Source organism: Chelonoidis abingdonii, chromosome 3 (genome assembly GCF_003597395.2).
Source record: "Chelonoidis abingdonii isolate Lonesome George chromosome 3, CheloAbing_2.0, whole genome shotgun sequence".
In the NCBI taxonomy this organism is placed as follows: Eukaryota; Metazoa; Chordata; order Testudines; family Testudinidae; genus Chelonoidis; species Chelonoidis abingdonii.
In genome coordinates, this window is record NC_133771.1 from 48,580,399 (window position 1) to 48,603,420 (window position 23,022).

General features: G+C 38.8%; 1 protein-coding gene across 1 annotated transcript in view; it reads left to right on the forward strand.

Moving 5' to 3' along the window:
• GFRAL (GDNF family receptor alpha like) overlaps positions 1–18,354 on the forward strand; it is a 36,646-nt gene extending 18,292 nt beyond the window's left edge. Inside the window, exons 7-10 of the mRNA XM_075063731.1 lie at positions 293–543; positions 7,030–7,125; positions 15,116–15,197; positions 16,235–18,354. Of these exons, the coding sequence (XP_074919832.1) occupies positions 293–543; positions 7,030–7,125; positions 15,116–15,197; positions 16,235–16,307 (502 nt within the window). The 3' untranslated portion in view covers positions 16,308–18,354. The remainder of the gene's footprint in view (positions 1–292; positions 544–7,029; positions 7,126–15,115; positions 15,198–16,234) is intronic.
• Positions 18,355–23,022: the final 4,668 nt, after the last annotated feature.

Sequence of the window (23,022 nt, forward strand, 5' to 3'; positions counted from 1 at the left end):
AATCCTGAAGACTGCCCCAATGAATGAGAGATGTCTTCTCTGGGAGAGCCTTTCATGGCATGAAAACACTCTTTCCTTTATTCTCCTCTCCTTTTGATTTTGTATAGAATGCTTCTGCCCTACAGGACCCATAGTCAGCATTCACAGAGAAATTTCTGATTAAAAATTTCTTTTACCAACATATTTCTAGTAATCGTTAAGTTAGGTTCTCTTGTTTTTTGTGTCTCTCTATGTCAAGTTGTCTTAATCATAATATAGCAAAGCTTTTCTTTGTTTCCTATGTTTCCTCCAGGAAAAAATATGAAGTGTTTCAGTCAAAGTGCTGGAGACATGTGACGAAAAGATGTTATGATGATAAAGCTTGCCTTGAAACTTTAATTGAGGATGATCTGAATTGCTCTGGAAGTGCTGACTGCAGAGCAGCTTACATTGACAACTGGGGCACCATGCTTCGGGTGGAATGCACTTGTAATACTGTCCCACTAGCTGAACAGTCCTTGTGCAAGCTCTTCCATCACCTGCTTCACAGCAAGTCCTGCTTCAGTAAGTTATGTATGAAAAAATGCACTGTAAAATATTAGCAAGCTTGTTTTATACAACAAAATCTATTACGTGAATTAGATTGTGAGATCAATAAAATATTTCACTGTGCCAAATTTATCTCTAGTGTAACACTGTTGGCTTCAGTAAAGTTATACCCAGGATACATTTGTCCAGATGAACTGCATATGCAATGTGGTGATCTTTGGTGTCTGCAAACATTTTATATTCCTATGAAGCATCATTAGTTAAGTTGTCAATTGAAATGGTTAAATGAAGTCAGTGGAATCACCGCAAAGGCAATAGTTTCTAATCATACGTGACATTCTAAATATCAGCAGGGTTCTAAAGCATTTCTGCTGGCAGTCAGTCAGTATGTTTCTGTGCATGCTTTTCAGTACTATGGTAGACAAACTTTTCTCCTTCTGCTGTTTCACCAGAGTTTACAGACTTTTGTGAAAATGCTAGGGATAGCTTCAGATTGGCTAGAAATGCATTGTTAAAAACATTTACTTATGGGAATCTAGAGGGGGATTTTAAGTATAATTCAAGTAGCCCATGAAACTATAGTGTTCCACAGAGAGCTTCTATGGTCTTCTATCAATCACCATCTACCTTCAAATAGTTTCTCAACAGAAATGAAGGAAGAGTCCAATATGTGATGTTTTTGAATCAGGACCTTTAAAAAATTTCTTCTTATTTCATTTCTGAGCAGAGATCTAAGAACAAAAAAATGGCCATACTGAGTCAGACCAGCGGTGTGTCTAGCCCACTACCTTGACTTCTGATTGTGACCAGTGCCAGATACTTCAGAAGAAATGAACAGAACAGGGCCAAGTGATCCATCCTCTGTTGTCCACTATCAGCTTCTGGCAGTCAGAAGTTTAGGGACACCAAGACCATGGAGTTGCATCCCTGACTGTCTTGGCTATTAGCCATTGATGGACCAGTCCTACATGAATTTATCTAATTCTTTTCTGAATCCAGTTATACTTTAGGCCTTCACAACATCCCCTGCCAATGAGTTCCTCAGGTTGACTGTGTGTTCTGTGAGGAAGTGCTTCCTTTTGTTTGTTTTCAACCTACTGCTTATTAATTTCATTGAGTGAACCCTGATTCTATTGTTATGTGAAGGGGTAAATAATACTTCCTTATTCATTTTTTCCACAACATTCATGATTTTATAGACCTCTGTTGTATCCCCCCTTAGTCATCTGTCCTAGTCTTTTTGATCTCTCCTCATATGGAAGCTGTTTCATACCCCTACTCAGTTTTATTGTTCTTCTCTGTACTTTTTCCAATTTTAATACATCTGCGTGCAATATTCAAGGTGTGAGCATGCTATGGATTTATATAGAGGCAATATATTTTCCATCTTCCCTTTCCTAATGATTCCCAATATTCTGTTGGCTTTTTTGACTGCCACTGCACATTGATTAGATGTTTCCAAAGAACTATCCACAATGACGCCAAGATCTCTTTCCTGGGTGACAGCAGCTAATTTAGACCGCATCATTTTGTATGTGTAGTTGGGATTATTTTTCCAATGTGCATTATTTTTCACTTATCAGCATTTCATCTGCCGTTTCATCACCCAGTCACCCAGTTTAGTGAGATCCCTTTGTAACTCTTTGCAATCTGCTTTGGACTTAACTATCTTGAGTAATTTTGTATCATTTGCAAACTTTGCCACCTCACTGTTTACCCCCTTTTCCAGATCAGTTATGAATATATCGAACAGCACAAGTCCCAGTACAGAACCTGGGGGATCTCGCTATTTACTTCTCTCTTCATTGTGAAAACTGAGCATTTATGCCTATCTTTTAATCACTTTCTGATCCATGAGAGGATCTTTCCTCTTATGCCATGACTGCTTACTGTGATTAAGAGCCTTTGGTGTGGGACCTTGTCAAAGGCTTTCTGGAAGCGCAAGTACACTGTGTCAACTGGATAACCCTTGTTCACATGAAAGCTTGAATTCTCATAGATTGGTGAGGCATGATTTCCCTTTACAAAAGACATATTGACTCTTCTCTAACATGTTGTGTTCATCTATGTGTCTGATAATTCTGTTCTTTACTAGAGTTTCAATCCATTTCCCTGGTACTGAAATTAGGCTTATGGGTCTGTAAGTTCCAGGATCACTTCTGAAGCCTTTTTTAAAAAAATGACATTACATTATCTATCCTCTAGTCATCTGGTACAGAGGCTAATTTAAGTGATGGGTTACATACGACAGTTAGTAGTTCTGCAAATTCCAAAACCACCTCTACTGACACTTTGCTCTGGGACAGTTCCTCAGATTTGTCACCTAAAAAGAATGACTTGGGTGTGGGAGTCTCCTTCACATCCTCTGCAGTGAAAACCAATACAAAGAATTAATTCAGCTTATCCACAACAGCCTTCTCTTCTTTGAGTGCTCTTTTTACATCTCAATCATCCAGTGGCCTCCCTGATTGTATGGCAGACTTTCTGATTCTACTGTACTTAAAAAAAAGTTTGCTGTTAATTTGTGTCTTTTGCTAGTTGCTCTTCAAATTCCTTTTTGGCCTGCCTAAATATACTTTTACACTTCACTTGCAAGAGTTTATGCCCCTTTCTGTTTTCCTTAGTAGGACTTGACTTCTAATTTTTAAAAGATGTCTTTCTACCTCTAACCACATCTTCTACTCTGATATTTTGACACGGTGGCATTTTTTTTGGTCCTCATTTTTTTTTTTTTTTTTTTTTTTTTTTAATTTGGGGTTTGCTTTTAGTTTGAGCCTCTATTATGGTGTTTTTTAAAAGTTTCCATGCAAATTGCAGGCATTTCACTCTTGTCACTGTTCCTTGTAATTTTCATTTAACTAGCTTCCTCATTTTTGTGCAGTTCCCCTGTTGGAAGTGAAATGCTGTGGTGGGTCTCTGGTACTCCCCCCACCCCTGATGATGTTAAATTTAATTATATTATGGTCATTATTGCCTAAGGGTTCAGCTATATGCACCTCGTATACGAGATTCTGTGCTCCACTTAGGATTAACTCAAAATAGCCTCTCCCATTGTGAGTTCCAGGATGAGTTGCTCCAAGAATCAGTCAAATGGTATCTACAAATGTTATCTCTGCAACCTGCCTGAGGTGACATGTAGCCATTCAATCTGGGGATAGCTGAAATCCCCCATTATTAATGGAGCTTTTGTTTTTGTAATCTCTCTAATCTTCCTGAGAATATCAAAGGCACAGTCACCATCCTGGTCATGTGGTTGGTAGTTTATTCCTGCTGCTGTATTCTTATTATTTAAGCATGGAATTTCCATCCATAGAGATTCTGTAATACAGTGTGATTCATTTAAGATTTTTACAATATTTGGCTCTATGCTTTCTTTTCATATATAGAACCACTGCCCCAACAGAGTCTACTCTTTCATTCCTATATATTTTGTACCCTGTTATGACTGCGTCCTATTGATTATCATCATTCCACTATCGTCTCCTTTAGAAAGAAAGCAACACACATAGGGATGTACACTAACTTCCATTTTTTTACTACAAAAGTTATATGAACTTTTAATTTGCACTATATACAGCAAATTTCCACAAAAAATGGCTCAGTATAGCTCTGTGATATGTTATGATTAATATGTTAAACGCCAACCTTATATTCAAAATGTTGTAGACCATATAACCTCATTGAATTTGGATGTATGTATCTTATTGAACTTTATTTATATCACTATCTAATCTGGTATTTCCAAGGTATTATCCTCTCTGTATTTAAGTACCTGCTGGTTACTGGGAAAGGGCCACTGCAACCGAAGTCAGGAGTAGGCTCCATGGAATTCAGAGTGGGAAGACAGAAGGGTACAATCTGTAGAGGGGTTGATGAGCATCACCATCTGGGGCTAAGAGGATCCCCACAGTTTAGCTGGGGAGCCACTCTGCACTCTGTTCACTGGCCTGAGTGCCACTATGTGTGATAGCAAGGGGCCTGGATTGGTCAGAATTTGGTTCAGTGGCAATTTAGCCTAGTACTGGATGAGTAAAAATGAAGGGCCAGATTCTGATACCCTTTCTCACATTGAACAGTGAAGTAAATTCATTCCATAAGAAGAAAATTCATTGTTTCAAATGAGACTTCTAGAAGAGTAAGATCCCACACAACATGAGGGAGGCATCAGAATCTGGTTGTAAGAAAGAATTTCAGGATTTAGCTCAATGTGCTGTATTAATTCCCTCGGAGCCATAAGACTCTGCCATGTGACCAGCTATTTATATATTTCTAAACACACAAATTATTGCTACTTTAACTGGAGAATTAAGATACACTGAACCAAAATCCGTTGGCCCAGCTTTGGTACATACATGCATATAGTCTAGCCCCATGTACTAACAGACCTTGTAAAATAAAATATTTATAACATATTTAATGAGAAGTAGTGACTCTTCTGCATTTTGAACTGACGGGGCTTCTTTTCTAATGGAAAAGAAGGTAATTTTTAAAAAATTGACTAGTTAGATACAAAATTTAATTTAAACTGATTGGTTGATATTGAGTTATCAGCAGAGATTATAATGCTGAAAACTACAAAAACTTTTGTTTTTCATTTGCACTCATATGACTTACAGGCTACCTAATAAAATAAAATTGTGAAAACGTTGCCCCAAGGCGTAGACTTTCAGTGCTAAGTTTCAGACTGTAGCAAGATTTTACAATGAGTTATATGCCCCCTGGAAAAGAAGTGCTGATAACGCTAACAAATTCATAATTATAGCAGTGGTTCTGAGTATAATAATAATAATTACTGACCATTTGTTTTGTGGTGGCACACAAAGGCTCCAGGCAATGATCATAGCCACGTTGCGCTAGCCACTTTGCATGCGTGCATGCACACACACATCAAAAAGACATTCCCTGGCTCACAGTAATAATCAAATAACACTTCAGCTTTTGCCATTCCCTGCAGCATTTCCTTTAGAATCAGGATAAAACCTCCATGGAAACTTGATTAACCAAATTGATAGGACATGAAGAGTCACCACCTTGGCGCTATATTATAACAATACTTTCATGTTAACTAGGCCGAAATGGCTTCTTTGGGATTTGATTTGGTATTGTTGCTGATTGATATCTCACTTTTTCATTTTTCTATACCTCTGGCAGTTGTAATATTAAATCAGAGGGATATTTTTACGATTATATTTTAAATTGTTAGGCAACCATGTTAAGCCCTCAGTGGTGGGGGAATTACGGAGATATTGATTGTTAAAGCTCATGTTGCTATCTGTTCGGAGTCAGATCAGTGTGCGGATTTTAAACAACTTTCGTTGTTGTTGTTTATTTACAATGAGGATTTTTTAAATAAACACATGCATAGGGCAACAAAAGAAATCTCTGGCTTTAGAGTTAGTGAGAATGAATATAAGAACATAAGCTGGAAGACATAAGAACATAAGAAGGAGAAGGTAAATGGAGGAGAAGGTAGATGCTAGCATGGCCCTATTGCTGTAAAAGGGACCTGCACAGATGGCTAAGCAGCCCACATGGTGTCCTACTGGTTTGAGACTGTTCATGGCCATACATATGTGTCCATGGGATCCATCTACAGGATTATAGCCTCTGTAAGCATCAGGATCAGGACTGGGAGGAAAGGGGCTGAAAATGACCTCTTCAGTCTTATAGGAACCACATCAATCAGTAGCAGTACAGAATCAGTATCGCAAACTGATCTGAGAGAGTGCATATCTCAATGCCACAATTGACAAATTAGAAAAGTATCATAAACATTCTAAACTTTAAATTTGTATGTTTCTTATTAATGACACCTGAGGGAGATAATATGCCAGTGCTGGATTCATTTAAATGATTTTGAACGATTTTCTAGACTGTGACAAGCAGACTCTTCCTCATGCCATTCATACTCTTTGCATTCCTCCCAGGACAATTAGTTTGGCTCCTCAGCCTCCTTTAGAGACTGTTGATACCTTAGCCTCTGACTCTGTAAACTGATGCACTCTGGTACACCTCTGTGCTTGTACTGAGCCCATTGACTCTGATATATATATTTTCTAATCTATTTGTGAGATTGCTACTTCCAAGACTGCGAGTTTTGAGCAGGTGCAAGACTCTGGAGATGGGTTTGGAGAGCAGAATTTGGCCTTGGGAAGCTACTTAAAACCCACTCCCATTCCTGATCTCCTCTGATGGTATGCTCCCACTCACTGCATAACCCTAAAATTGTTTGTCTTGTTTCTTTCCAAATGGAATGTAAGCACCTTGGAGGCAGAGAACTCTTCTATTTCTCTTTCCATAAAACCCTGTAAGTCATCTTTATTAATCTATTTCTGAGACCTAAAAAATCAATAATTTATATTTACCAAACTATTTAGTTCATGTTTTCACTGCAGGGACAATATTATTTAACAGCTATCTCTTATAAATAGTGGCTACTTTCAGTTTGATCTACTGTACAAAAAAGTATACTTGTATCAAAATATTTTCTCCTGTTTTCAGGTCAGATTTCAAAAGGAAAGACAGACCTTCAGAGGATACATACTGATATGCCAGGAGAAAAGCTTCCCATAACAAGGTTGCATTCTTTATTTAATGGTGAGTTTGGCCAATAACTGCATGATTTTCACAGAAATAGTCTTTGAAATTTCATTCATGAAACACTGTGCAGTATGGTCCAATGGATGGTGCCCTGGAATGGTATCAGGAGACCTGAGCTTTATTTCTGGTTCTGGCACTGGGTTGCTATGTATCCTTGGTTAAGTAACTACACTTTTCTAACCCTCAATTTGCCCCTCTATAAAATGGACCTCAGGGCTTGTCTTCACTACTGGGGAGATCAATGCTGCTGCAATTGATGCAGCGGGTGTAGATTTAGAGGGTCTAGTGAAGACCCACTAAATTGATGGCAAGTGCTCTCCAGTTGACTCCAGTACTCCAGCTCCCTGAGAAGAGTAAGGTAAGTCGACTGGAGAGCATCTCCTGCATTATTCATGTAGCTGAAGTAGCATAACGTAGCTCAACTTACCCCAATAGTGAGAGAAGCCCTAATACTCAACTACTCTGTTAAGTCTTTAAAGATTCATGGATGAAAAGAACTCTATAATAACTAGGTGGTGGTGTTGTCAGAGGTTCCAGGAGATGAGATAAGTATAAATTAAAGGTTGTATTTTTAAAAAAAATAGCTCATAGGGTGGAATAGGTAGCCAATTCTTGCAAGTTCTTTTGGCCAGGGATCTGGTCCTATTTCAACATCTGGAAAGCACCATGAACACCTTTGATGCTGTCAGAAATATTAATCAAACATCACTGCATAAGCTTGTATTTATTTTGTGTAGACTAGTGGTAATGACAAATGACTGCTACTCTAGATTCTAAATGTGAGTTCAAACAACTATGTGGACTGAAATAAGAAAATAAGAAAATCTGATTACAATGGAATATGGGTCATGAATCCATGTCTGGTAGAGACTAGACACAATTGCTATATAAATAATAAACACATCTTTGGAGAAGAGACAAGAACCCTGCTCCTTCTGCTGATAAAAACGGACACAGACCTTTACCACTGCAAGAGATCTGCCCTGGCAGGTGTGAGCTGGTCCCTTCTCCTTTCTGTGGTACAGCAAGGAGAGAAGGCAATCAGTAACCAACCAAAGGCCTGATCAAAAGCTGACTGAAGTCAATGGAAGTCTTGCAATTGACTTCAAGGGGCTCTGTATGAGATGCTGAATAGTAACACTTAGCTCATTCATCTCTGTTTCACTACAAAGTGTAATATGGAAAGGTGATTCAGTCTAGAGAGAGGAAATCAGTGAATGTTTTCCCTATGAAGTAAGAGATGGACTTTAAAATCACAGGATGTCTTTTAAAACTATTGTTATTAAAATACTTCCATATTGCCAGGATTTATCCTGCTGAATTCAAGGAACAAGTTTCTTTTAACCTAATCCCCTAAGTAAGTGAGAAATTAAGTGAGAACATACCTCAGCTGCTTCCCAATAACATATCTAGTCAATGACTCTGGTGACAATCAGATGAACAGCTTTGTTATAGGACTTTATAAATAAGGCTGGGACCGCTCCTGCCCATAGAATCCCCCAGTTTGGCAGCTTTTGCCTTTCCCCATCCATCCATTGGGATGACTGGAATTCCTGCAGACTGCTTGACGCTGCTTCAGTTTTCACCCTCCAGTGATGATGTTGGTTCTAATGCTAACTGAGCAGCAAATGCCCTATGTACACAGAATATGAGAGGGAGATCAGGAAAGGATCCAGGAAGAGGAAGAATCTCATCTGAGGCTGTCTACGCTGCACTTTCATTGGTAAAACCCTCGTTGGGGTGGTTTTATTTTGTCAGTTGGAGAGCCCTCTCCCACCAACAAAGAGCAGCTACACTACTTAACTTCTGGCACAGCTGTGCCACTGTAAGGTGCACAGTGTAGACACAGCCTGAGTTAGGCTGAATAAATTTGAAAGCTACTCTTGGACTGTCTGGGCACAGCTGCCAATGGTTCTGGTTATGTTGGGACTTCCCTGGGATTTTAACTACTGACCTAGCGTCTACAGTCCCAACAGACTGCACTTTAAAATTAATACATTCTGGCTTCCTTCGAGCCAGAATAGGAAAGAGTTAGGTGGCCTGAGTTGTTCTCCCCTGCCACAGCAACTCTGCTGAGATCTCTGAAAACTGAGTGAAAATAACGGAAGATGCAGTGGGAGTGCCTGGGCAGGCAATAGTCAAGTGCCAAAACCCTTATGGTTGACCAAAGGTACATCGATACAGAAAAAAAAAACCCCAAACCCAACCATGACAGTGAGTCTCAAGGTACAGCTACACTGCAGCAGAAGTCAGGTCAATTGACCTGGGCTCACAGGACTGAGACTGAGGGGCTAAAAATTGCAGCATAGATGCTCAAGCTTGGACTGGAGCCTGGGCTCTGAGACCCAAACCCTCATTAGATTCTAGAGCCCCAGCTTCAGCCCAAGCCTGAATGTCTATGTAACCCACACACCTCCTGGGTGTGGTGTTCTTTCCCATCAAGTGGCACGGAGACCACTTAAAGAGAGAGAGTAATGAGTCTGCTCTATGGCCTTAGCTAGCAGCCATATGGATTTTAGCTCATGCAGTGGAGGCTCATGCACTAAACTCCAAAAGTCCCAGGTTCAGTTCCGCCAGATGACGACCAGGGTCTGTCAGCATTACATATATACTACAATCTTTAGTCCCGCAGCTTGAGCCTGCGAGCCTGAATCAGCTGACCCAGACCAGGCGAGGCCATGCCACGGGTCTTTTATTGCAGTGTAGCGGTACCCTCAGAACCTGGGTCAATTGACTTGAACTCACGCTGACGGGCTGAAAATAAGTGTGTAAGTGGTTGGGCTCAGCCTGGAGCCTGGGCTCTGAGACCCTCCCCTCTTGCTGGGTTTCAGAGCCCGGACTCTAGCCCATCGGGCACAACTATGCTGCTATTTCTAGCCCTACAGCACAAGCTCAAGTCAATTGAGCCAGACTCTATGGCAGAGATTGGCAACCTTTGGCACGTGGCTCGCCAGGGTAAGCCCCTGGTGGGCTGGGTCGGTTTGTTTACCTGCCACGTCTGCAGGTTCAGCCAATTGTGGGTCCCTCTGGCTGTAGTTTGCTGCTCCAGGCCAATGGGGGCTGCAGGAAGTGGCGCAGGCCAAGGGACGTGCAGGCCACTGCTTCCCGCAGCCCCCATTGGCCTGAAGCGGTGAACCACGTCCAGTGGAAGCCGCGATCAGCCGAACCTGCAGATGCAGCAGGTAAACAAACTGGCGCGGCCCGCCAAGGTGCTTACCCTGGCAAGCTGCGTGCCAAAGGTTTCCGATCCCTGATCTATGGGCATTTCTACACTAGACTCACTGCTTTGAGCAGGGGGTTTGCTATGTAGATGTTGTTGTTTTCACTCACTTCCCCAAGAGCTTAGTTCAACTCCAGTCTTGTCACTCAGGTTCATTTATTTGGCATACAGCAAAGCTACACTTTGTTGATCACACTCAAATGTAGGGGGTAGGCATAAGGCATACCACACATACATAGTTACACAGCAGACCTCTTCCTTCATATACATTTCCACATTACATTGCATCACATGTTTTGGGATTAGCTTGGTTACTCTGCAGGAATTTCTGTATTAAGTGCAGGACTTACTTTATATGTTTTATCTCACATTCCTGGCTGATCTTGTCCATTGTAAATGGTTCCTTGGGTGTTCCCCTTTATTCTGCTTCCCGCCTGTTGATCCATTTACCTCCCTAATCCTGTGTCCCCAAAAATAAGCCTCTCCCATATCCAATAATTTATGTCAAACAAGGCCTGCATTTCACTGCTTTTGTTTTACTTTTTTTTATTAGCATCTGTTTCATTTGCATTATTTTTCTGGGCTTCCTTTTTTAAGTTTGCTATCCAGCAACACATTCCCAAGATCACAGTAATCATCTGAACCACCATTAATAATAGGCTTAAAGTATGAACCGGGGATGCAAGCTGACCTCCTTTGGTACAGCACAGCAGGGTGTAATTTCACATTATAAGACTTCTCTACCTTTAAAGCATCCTTTGGTAATTTTTAACTTTGGTTTTATTTTAATTACATAAAAAAACTAGTACAAAATATAAAAATCTCCATTTATAACCACAGGAAATTTAGGGGTGAAACAGAACATAGTCCAATTAAATAATACTCCCTGGGTCCATATTAGAAGTGGTCCTCATCAGCCACCACACAATGCTTATCACCAGCATGGGCAATTTTTAATTTACCAGCATTTCAACCATACTGTGCAATTTGGAGACTGTTCCCCTACAGTGACTCCACAAGTGGGCAACTATGTTTGAGACATTACCATCCTTAAATACTGTTGCTAGACAATGCAAGGTCTGGAAAGCTCTAGGCTTGTACTGCTGTTTGCACCTGACACTGAGGGGACACTTATGTGTGCAGGTGTAAAGAAAATTCTTTCATGCCATATGAGTTGCAGTAATTTCACATTTAACTTCATGGTACTGGAACCTTATTAATTTTCTTACCTGTCTTGTACTGAATTTTTAACTTTTCTGTGGTGATAAAAGAAGGCAAGTTTTCTTGCTCCATATCTACTACACGTTATTATTAAAACGTACTTCCTTAAAAGCAATTACAACATTATGTATACTATATACAGTCAACAAAACTTCAGAATGAGTCTGTACCCCACTATCATGTTACATACTGGGTGAAATCATTGCCCCACTGAAGTCAATGGGACTTTTTCTATCAATCTCAGTGGAGCCAGGAATTCACCCATTGTATCGGAATTTAAAACATTCCACCAAAAAAACAATTTATAGAAGGTTGTTACTGTCACCAGCAGACACACACAGTTGAAATACAGTTCACTGGCATTGCTGATACATTAACCTATGCAAATTGTCCTCCACAGTTTTGTAGATCCAGATCATTTAAGATATTTAGTGATTACTGTTTAATCTGAAAAAATATTCATGTGTGAAGATAAAATTTTACTTTGCTCGATCCAGAGCTTCGGGTGCAAAGGATGTTTTGTAAAGAGGGGAATGCAGAAATTTGATCTATTTCTTTGGGAAACCATAAAAACTGTGCTTGACAAATTAACATTATTTTGTATTAGTGTACAAAGATATCAGTTTTTTCCTAATATGTAGTTCTGCAGTAGTGAGTGTCCAGATAAACAAGCAATAGACATGGTTTATAAGTGGAGTAAATATTGTGGGAACTGAGATTAGTTCAGCTTCACTGACTTTAATCTGTAAATTATAAAATGTTGTAAACTTCATTCTTTATAAATGGGCGAGGGGGTAACCGTGAGACAACTTGTTGTGAGGAACCCTCATAAACACTAATCTGTCCAATGAATACTCGAGATCATCCTCTCACGTACGCAAATATAAGCAGCTTTACACACACTAATAATACCACTGAGGATTGGTTCCATGCACTGGAAAAACTCATTTCCTCTTTCTGCAGTCAGATGTCTTCTTATATGTATACAACTAACTCTTCCTATACTTCCTATATAGTCTACATACTGCCAGTATCCTCTCCACACTACAAACAGGAAGTGTGCAAGGGGATGGCTAGTGAAGGTCAGTAGCCCATGCCTAGGATGACCAGACAGCAAATGTGAAAAATCAGGATGGGGTGGGGGGTAATAGGAGCCTTTATAAGAAAAAGACACCAAAATCAGGACTGTCCCTATAAAATCAGAACATCTGGTCACCCTACCCATGCAGGAAGTGCCCTGAGAATTACCACACAACCACAGTAAGGGAGCTACAGACCAGATTCTCTCCCACTCCACCAGCCTATTTTAGTTAGAGATACCAACATTTCACAGGGCAGCAGACCCATGCCGGTCACAATCCTACCTTCTGTAATGACTCAGGAAATGGTCGATCTATGTAAAGCTCTGCAAATAATAGATTTTTTTGGTTTTCTGGCTGTGCTGAAAAGTCTAAAAAGTATCATTTGAGGTCGAACAAAACTGTTTTGACTCGGAAAATTGCAGCGTTTCCTTGAAATGAAACATTCAGATTTTTCAGAATCTTTTTCAGCTGAAACAATTCACAAAATTTGACATGAATTCTGCATTTTTTCTCCAAAAGGGGTCATTCAGTGCTAGGTCTATGTAGATAACTTACATTACTCCAAACACTGTAATAGCTGAGATCAGAACAGCTGACAGTTTACTCTCCCCTGTCCACCATTCAGCTATGAACGAGTAAATGCAATCTGTGCCATTCACTTTCCACATACAGAACAGAAATCCCTGTACTTACTTCACTCATCCTCCCAGTATGGTTGGCAACACCAACCTACAGACACAAACAAGATTTACAACTTTATCCCAGCTATACTACACATACAAGGTTGAAGATATCAGTATATAATATAATATATGGAGATGTACCTATCTCATAGAACTGGGAGGGACCCTGAAAGGTCACCGAGTCCAGCCTCCTGCCTTCACTAGCAGGCCCAACTACTGATTTTGCCCCAGATCGCTAAGTGGGCCCCTTAAGGATTGAGCTCATAACCTGGATTTAGCAGGCTAATGCTCAAAGCACTGAGCTATCCCTCCCCCTGATCTTTATTGAAACTGAGACTATTTCTTCATGGAGTAGGGGCTGGAACCAGCATGTATGCATAATCTATGACATTTTCATTTGCTGTTCGTGATGTGAAAAGTTCCATAACTTGTTTTAATTCCAATGATATACCTGTCTGCCCATTAGTAGACAGTGAATGGGGACATCGCATGAGAGCTCTATGTGGAAAATTAACCACATATTTTTTTAATATCAATTTCTTTCCCCTCTTATTGTGCTTTTTTATTGCATGTATATTTCGAATCTGACTTCTCCGTAAAGTATATTTATGGGGGAGCAAATGTGTATATATATAATAGATATATTCTTTCAAAAGAATGTCTATCCCAGGCTCTGGGCACCCTTGACAACTTTTTTTAAAAGCCGCAATTAATCTAGTATAACACCCAAGCCACAGCAAACATATAGAATGAAGTTTACGCTCAACCACCCCTCTGCCCCACTGAAGAGTACCTGCCACTACCCAGACTCCCAAATCCCCCATTTCTTGGAAGCCAGGGAGAACAGCTAGGCCTTGCAGTATGACTTCAGGGTTAACAACTATGCCATTTTGCCAGTAGAGCTAATTGAAAATTTTTAATAAAATTTTGTCCAAAATTTTTTGTACCAGAATTGAACTATTTCATGAAAATGATTCAGTTATGACTAATTTTTGGATTTCTTTGACAAAAAAAATATTTTTTTGTTTTTTTGAATGTTTTCATTCAAAAAATAAAAAATGTCTATGAAAGCAGAAGGCAAATAAGAAAAACCCAAAATTGATGATTTTCTTAAATCTCATTATTTTTGAGCAATCTTATGATTTGGGGGGTGGTCTGATGTGTTCTCTTTGAATGTTTGGGTTTAACAATATTGGACATAGGTTTTTACAGACCCAGGCCCTGATCCAAGCAAATCTCTTATGCACGTATTTAATTTTCAGCACATAAGGAGTCACATTCAATACATGCTTATGGGATTTGTTGGATAGAGGCTCATGGGAAGGAGAGAATGTCAAAGGCACGAGGCCTGAACAGAGAATACCCTGCCAGCTGCCCATGAATTCTTTATACCAATGAGGCTTCTGCTCTGGTGCCCCTGAAACTGTGGTAATATGCCATGGTATATTGGGGGGTGTCTATTAGATAGGTAGGTCCCAGGCCATTTGTGTTTTTTAAGTTAAAACCAACATCTTAACAACAACCTGGAATCAAACAGGTAGCCAGGTGTAATGTGCTCATGGAAAAACATCACCTACCTAGCAGGATGTCAAATGCTGCACCACCATAAACTTCCACATGGGATAAAGTGTAGCCCTATGTACATGAAATTCTTTTGGAGTGGATATATGCCAACTGACTGCAGGGTGAATGTGAACGTTTTTGCAACAGCAAGAGAGGGAAGAATCCTTACTACTAAATCAATACAGTTCTTGTGTAATTTTCTATTTTTTTATTTGTAGGTGAAACAATCTATATTATTGCGTATACCTCTTGCATAGTACTCATCCTGGGAACAGCCTTGGTGGCTCTTCTAAAGACCAGGTAATTTGACAAAGTTGCAAATCTTTGGTATTAGGAAATTGGCATTCATGAGAGTTTCCTCACATTTTGACTCTACCTTTGTAGTTGTGCTTAAAATGCAGTACAGTGTATCCCGGTAAGAGAATGAATTAGTTCTTCTGGTACCCACCTGCTCCACCCTGTCAGAGGTAGGAGACTCAGCATGGAAAGCTGTTTTATGCACATCAATAATGCACTGTGCTTAGCAAAAAGGACTCCATTTTCCAGCTTCTTTTTCCATCTCAAGTGAGGGTGACACCTGTGTGCAAAATGTTGGGGGAGAGCAGGATTACTTCCCTACTCTTCTGGCAAACAGGATGAACTTGTTGAATACTCACGTTGGGGTGTGTTCACAAACCCATGAGTGGAGTTTTTTTTATCAGTGCAGGTCCCATTATTGTTAATGGGGGTTCTGTGGGAAATTGTCAGAGTGAAGGATGTACCACATTGTATCTTACAAAGTGGCAACAAAACAAAAAATACACGTTAACTTTGTCAAGTGCACAAATGTTTGTTGTTTAAATCCAAATTAAGTTAAATATGATGCATTTTATTGGGCCAGATTAAATGGCCAGATTTCAAGAGACACAATGTCAAAGGATGGGGTACAGAATTAAGGTGGCAAGAGAGATCGTGGTAGGGTGTTGCATGACATTTCATTATTAAATTCTGAGACAGAGATCAAAGAGGAATTTTATAGAAAGATGCAAAAGACAAGTCAAGGATATGTGGAATACAGTTCATTTCTTTTCATATTTTGGTTTGCAGTGACTGGAAACTGTCAATCAGAGTATAAATAAAATGGGTACAAATAAAACACGGGTACAAACACTATAAAAGAAATAATTACAGTGAAAGGAATGATTTTATCCCACAATGCTCATTGCAAATATAAGGGTGGAAATCCTGGTTCCATTGTACTCCAGTGGGAGTTTTGCTAATGACTTCAAAGGAACGAAGATTCCACCCAAAAGCCGTATAACTGTACTATTAAATAAACGTACACTTTCTGTTTTCAGAACCTGCAGAGCAACATATCCGTCAAGAAATCCCTCACCAGTTCATTCATCTGAGATTCTTATGGTCCATTAGTAGTCATAGATAATCACCATTTGTGGCATACTCTCTTTGAGGCTATTCTTGGTAGCCAGCTTATTGTGGATATGTCATCATAAAATGTATAGTTATAAAGTCTAGTTTGTGATGGGATTTTGTGGTTGAGAGTATGAAAGAGTTTTATATTTACTTACATGTACAAAACCTTTCCCAAATGGAAAAATTTTAAAACTGCACTTACTCACACCCCTGTGCATGCTTATTGATTTATACGGTATATGTCTATTTGTCATAGCTCTGGACTGTCATTATGTGATTGTAAAATATTCTTCTTCTTCATATGGCTGATGGAAAGTTAGAACAGTAACTATAATGTTAGATTTAGATGGTTAATCCAGATAAGTGCATCTAGAGTAGCAGAGTGTATTGCTGTGATGCCTCCTTCGTATTTGTGACTCAGGCATTGAGTTATTATATGTTACGTGGTCTGTTGTGAGTGACCACAGTTGCACACTGGAGAATCTTTAATGTTTAAATTTCCAGTTGAGCATCTGCCATGGTTTGTGGTAAAAATATTATATCAGCATGAATTTGGGCTAGCTACTTGGCTAAGAGTGGCAAAAGGAAGGTTAAGGGGTTACTTGACTGCAGTCTAGAAGTACCTAAGTGGAGAACAAATATTTACCAATGCGCTATTCAATCTTGCACAGAAACGTGTAACATGACCCAATGGCTGGGCACTGAAGTGAGGCAAATTCACACTAGAAATAAGATGTACATTTCTAACAGTGAGAGTAATTAACCATTAGAATAATTTACCAAGGGTGAGTTCTCCATCACTGACTATTTTTAATCAAGATTGGATTTTTTTCTAAAAGATCTGCTTCAGGAATATGTGGGAGATGTTCTTATGGTCTGTGTTATACAGGACATTGGACTAGATGATCACAATGGTACCTTCTGACCTTGGAATCCATGAATGTTACTGGTACTATTTTTTTGAATCCTCACACCCAGACGACCTTAGCACTATGAGTGCAAATGTCCAGCTCTTGAGAAAGAAATTAATCAAAAATACATGTTAGAAGTGTCTAAACTTTTAAAATTAGTTATTCTGTACACAATAATATCAAGATTTTAAGGTCTACTCCACCTACAGGAGTAGAACCTGGAAATCTTCGTTATCAGGTACTCCTGTTTCTGGCACACCTAGGAAACAAGATATCACACCTTAAACCGCTCACTGACTGTAGACTGAATAGTGGCAAAGGCCTCAGGCCAAGATAATTTGTTTAATAATTGGTGGTAATTTTATTTTTAAATGGCAGTTCCTTGACATTGCTAAGGTAAATTGAACTAGTTGTTGCAAATATGGATTAGTAAGGAGAGTGTAGGTGAGGTGTTCAAAGTTGCATGATAAATACAGTCTATCACATCTCTATAACTTATCACATAGATAAATAGAGCTGAACAGTAATTTTACGTTGAAATATGGTGGGGGGTTTTTTAATGTGGTTTCTGCATAATCAAATTTTTCTGGAGTTCCTGTATTTCTATGACACTGCCACCACATATGTAGTCTACGTGGCAGTGATATCCATGTGGTAAATTTAATTGTATTTCTCATGCATTTTGTCTTTCTCTGCTTCCCACTACAACAATGTGCAGTGACAAGTTTAACATCTGGATTGAAATACTGGCCCCATTGAATTCAATGCAAGTTTTGCCATTAACTACACTGTGGCCAGGATTTTATCCCCGATATCTTGCAACCCATCAGGGCTAGGAATGGGAGCTTTCTACCATTATTAGAAAGCCAGGAATCCTTCCTTTCAAACATGCTTTTGTTTCTGGCTTTAGTGGATTGTGAAATGACTGGCCAGAAGACTGCAAAATTATTATATATGCAAAACCGATGGTAGGTAACTGTAGAAGTTTCACTAATTATTAGCCATCCTTTTTTTCCTCTCTCTTTGAGGCCTGTACATTTAGAATAATTTCCTTCCTATTTTATTAGTTTGAAATTAAATACAATCATAGTCTTAAATCAACGCTAGGACAGATACACAAACAGAAACACAATTTGCTAATTAAAAGGCAGTTCTAGATCCATCCATCAATTACTAGCATTTACGAAGTGGGCATTACATATTAGAATATCACTATTGCCTTAAAAATATGATGTAAAAAGACCAAGCTCAGAACTATGCTCCACTAGTATTAGCATATTTAATATTTCCATACTTTAGAAAATAAATGATGCATTAATGGAGTCACATATGGAAAGACACATATCTCAGTTTTGTTTCCAATCTGACTGTATGCCTCCTGTCCACTAGTGCAATGCTGAAGAGCATGTATGCAAAAACTTGCAGGGCTACACTTAAATTCAGATTTTAAAAATCTCTTTTTATTCAAACAAAAGAACCATGTAAATATTTCTGCTAACCTTTAGGTTTGTAATTTTTTAAAAAATTTAAAACCACCTAATTTTAGGGCCTTAAGCAGCCTGAATATGTTCCTTTATGTGCCTTCCCTTCCCCCCAATTTATTTAGAATGGATACCAAAAGTTTTGTGGATATTGTGTTACTTTGATAACTTGATTGGATATGTTAACTAATGCTATCACAAATGCTTAATAATAGACTACAGTATCTTCATGAGATGTGTATGAAATTTCTGTATCATGCTTCTTTTGGCTTTGTATTTTAGCGTGATGCTTTGTTAGGGTAATTGTACCTTTTCTGGTTGTAAACTTCTGAAGAGTAGTATAAGTTATTAAATAAACAAATGTCCGCGCTATACACAGGTATTGAAGTAGCTTAATCATCATTTCAATCCATCCTCTAGCACATAATAGTCCCTTGGGGTCAGCTTTTGATTGTAAGTAGGGGATAGGCTGGTCATGATTACAGTGAAAACAATGCTCCAAGGGCATGGTAACAATAATCATATGCTTTTTATCATGTGCCCCCTACTTTGGTCATCAGATCCCTGATCTTCAGCACTTAAAGCATGAGCCTATAAAAACTGAGCTAAAGTTGCAACTTCATTAGTAGACTTTTATCCTGGTATGTAGACCATTGCATGAGCAGCTGTAGACTAGCTTAAATCTGAAAACTGTCACTGGGCAGTTTAAGCTCAGAATCAAGTTTTCCAAAAATGAAAATGTGTGGTTGCAGAGCCACACCAAGCAAATACTACTTTCAGGGACTGATTGATTTTTTACTATGGCCTTCATAATTCTGATAGATGTTCAGATAGCACAATGGTGAACTTGGAATAAAACCTAGGCAGACATAGCCTGCAAATATCTCAGTTAGATCCCTTTAAACATTCCTGCTTTTCAGGCCATATTGCATGTTTTCCATATTGTACGCATTTGTTGCTTTTCTCCAGGCCTTTTCAAAATTTGCATTTCCGATAACAAGTTCTGTTCCTTCTGAGTTGTAAATTTTTACCCGTTCTACAAGTACTTATACGGATAGGAAACATCCCTCAGCCAAGAAATTCTTTCAAACAAATAGAAGCATTTTAAGTTTGACTTCCAGACACAGTACTCTAAATATGGGTATATTGTTGTATGTAATCTTAGTACAATATTCTTTGTACTGCTTTGGATCCTTTTTCTAATATTACCAGGCATTGTATGGTTTTTTAACTCCTGTTGCAGAGTAGATGTCTTTCTTAACTTGTCCAACAATGACTCAAATATCTTCCCTGAAAATTCAAGTCTATTAAGGTATTCAAATATCACAGTGATGGTTGACCTTATAAAACCCTAGATCAGTGATACTCAGACCGTAGCTCTCAAGCCACAAGTGGCATTTTAATACATCTCCTGAGGCTCTTTGCAGCACATGATATTAAAATACAGTGATTTAATTATTAACCAATCTAAGTTTGTATATATAAACTAAATATTTTCCCTGGCATTCACACTACTATGGCTCTTTTGGGTAATGTTGAACACTAATTTGGCTCCTGAACCACTGGGGTCTGAGTATCACTGCCCTAGATAGATTCATAAATATATTAAATTGGTCATAGCCCACTATTAAGTTCTCTCCACTGTGAGGACTAGCCATTCACTATGACTTTTTATTTCCTATTAGGTAGCATGTTTTTACTCAATAAGACTTTTTTCCTTTTATCCATCATAGTCCCCGTTTAAGGAATATTATCAAAAGTGTTTTGAAAATTAGCATTACATTATGTCTATTGGGTTACCTATGTTAACATTTTGTTTTAGTAACACTTTCAAAGAACAGGCAAGAGAAGCATGATTTTCCACTAGAGAAGCGAAGGGAGATCGTTGGTGTAAGCTGTCACAGCTTTGTTGAATTCAATGGAACGATGACAATTTACACTCGCTGGGGATCCAGCCCACTATATTTGTTTGGCTATGGCAGAGCTTATTTATCCAAGTAGTCTACTATTTTCTCTCCTTAATTAGATGCTCATTAGTTTCCAGGACATTAGAGCCTCCTCTGTCTTTCACTGAAGTCAGTGGAAACCTTCCTGTTGAATTCAAAGGTGGCAAGATGCAGTCTGTTTTTACAGAACTGTAATTCCTGTGATCTCTTTTAGTTGCTTTCTAAAGATATAGTCCATTTTAGAGATTTTCCAGTCTTCGAGGCTGGGGGCCCTACATACCACTTAGGCCCATCCGATGTGAAAAATTTATCTTTTCCATCATGAGTTTTACATGTTCTACAGGGCCTTGTTCAAGCCCTATGGACTGAAGTGCATTTCAGTACATTATATAATTCTTGTCCTTTGTTTTCTTTAGAATTATTTCCTGTGCTTTTCATAAATTATTTTCCTAAGAATCCCTTAGGTGAAAACCATCTGGCCTTGATGATTTCCTGAAAATGGGTTCCTTGCTAACTTGCTTCTTGGAGACAAGTGCCATTAAAATGTGCACTTTTCTATTGTCTTCTACAATAAAGACATATGCCAAACATCATTATTAATTTTATTGGGAATTATGAATGCATCAACAGGAGAATACACTGGTTAGGCATTTACCATGCTACTGATTCCTAATGCCATGTTTTCTAGTTTAAATATATTAAATATCTATTATATTAAATACATTAGTAATAGATAATCAACTGAGAATTCCAGCCAGCAGCAATTTCAGTTTTAAAGGTATTAAAGTCCCTTAGACACCACAGCGGTCAGAGTGATGGCTAATAAACATAGTTAGATTTGATTTTATACATAGTTGTATATATTTTTAAATGTTGTGATATGTGGCATATGTAATCTGTCACCGACTGCTCTTTTATCTAATGATAATTAGCTGGCTAGTGTCTTTTAGGCATTACAGCAAAAGTGGGTCTCCAGGAAGGATTTGAAAGAGAAGTTGATAGTGACTTTTGCAGATCGGCTCAGGAAAGGCATTCTATGTGTATGGGGCATGGAGTGTCTGCACCTTACTATCCTTATGTGCAGCTGTTCATCATGCAGTTTTTGGAATAATTACAAAAAACACTAAGGTTACATATGTGATCTAGAACATATTTTCCACCTCAGTGTATAGTATAAAGTATTAGGATGGGTTCAGGCACCCACTGAAATGTACAATTGTTTTACCATTGATGACACTGGGTACAGGCTCAGATGGTAATTTGGGTGATTTTAGCTCATATAAAAACGTTTGTTTGTTCTGCATTTGTGATATATAGAGAAGCTCAAAAATAAAAATTGAAAGGAAAATTTTAAATGATCTGAGAGTTGTACTCTGAATCAACTTTGATTACCATAACATGAATATTTCTTTACAGAGGAATATTCTGAGTTATCAAAGATCTCATAGTTAATGGAGGGAAGAAATACGTTTCCATGGTAACTTAGAAGAGATTCATCAGTTGCCTATCATTTTCCATTAAAGCAGATTGGAACAACTGATAATAAAGGTAATCACAAGCAAATGCACTCAGAATGGATTACATCTTACCAGAGTAAACATTAGAGTATGTGACGGAGTGACAGCTGATATTTACTAACGCCTTACGTGTGACTTAGTTAACTGGAGTTGCTGAATCTAGCATGTTGTAATACGTCAGCATATCTGTTTCAACAAACATTTAGATATGTTTTATTTCACCTTTAAGATTAATGCCATCCACTGCAAAACAGTAGGTGCAGTTAACCGGTACAACCATGTGACAGTTCTTCAGCAAATATACCATGTCTCTGGAGGATGATCCAAAGGGCTACATTAACATTGGTTTTAATCATGCCCTCCTGCTAGGCCATTAGGATCATGATGGCAGATGTTAAGTGAAACAGGAAACAGGAGATTGGAAGACAAAATGTTTCCATTTAGTAAATGTAGTATAAATAAATGCATAAATAAAAATAATTAACAAGTCAAGCATGGGAAATGTTGCTGGGACAGTTCTCAGGTTGGATACTTTTTTTAATGAAAACCTCACAGCACTAGGGTTGAGCAACCTGATAAGTCACACAGTGACCCAGCTGGGACCAGAATCCTAGCTCCCAGACCACAGATCTGATCACTAGGCCACGCTTTCTTCCCTTAAAATAACCCTCTGAGAAAACAGTCATATCTTATACATAAACTATCCCTTTGCCATAGAAGTGGTTCATTTCTATAGCATGGAGCAAAACAGTAGTAATCAGGGCCAGTTCCAGGCACCAGCACAGCAAGCAGGTGCCTGGGGTAGCCAATGAAGAGGGGTGGCACATTTGGCTCTTTGGCGGGAATTCAGTGGAGGG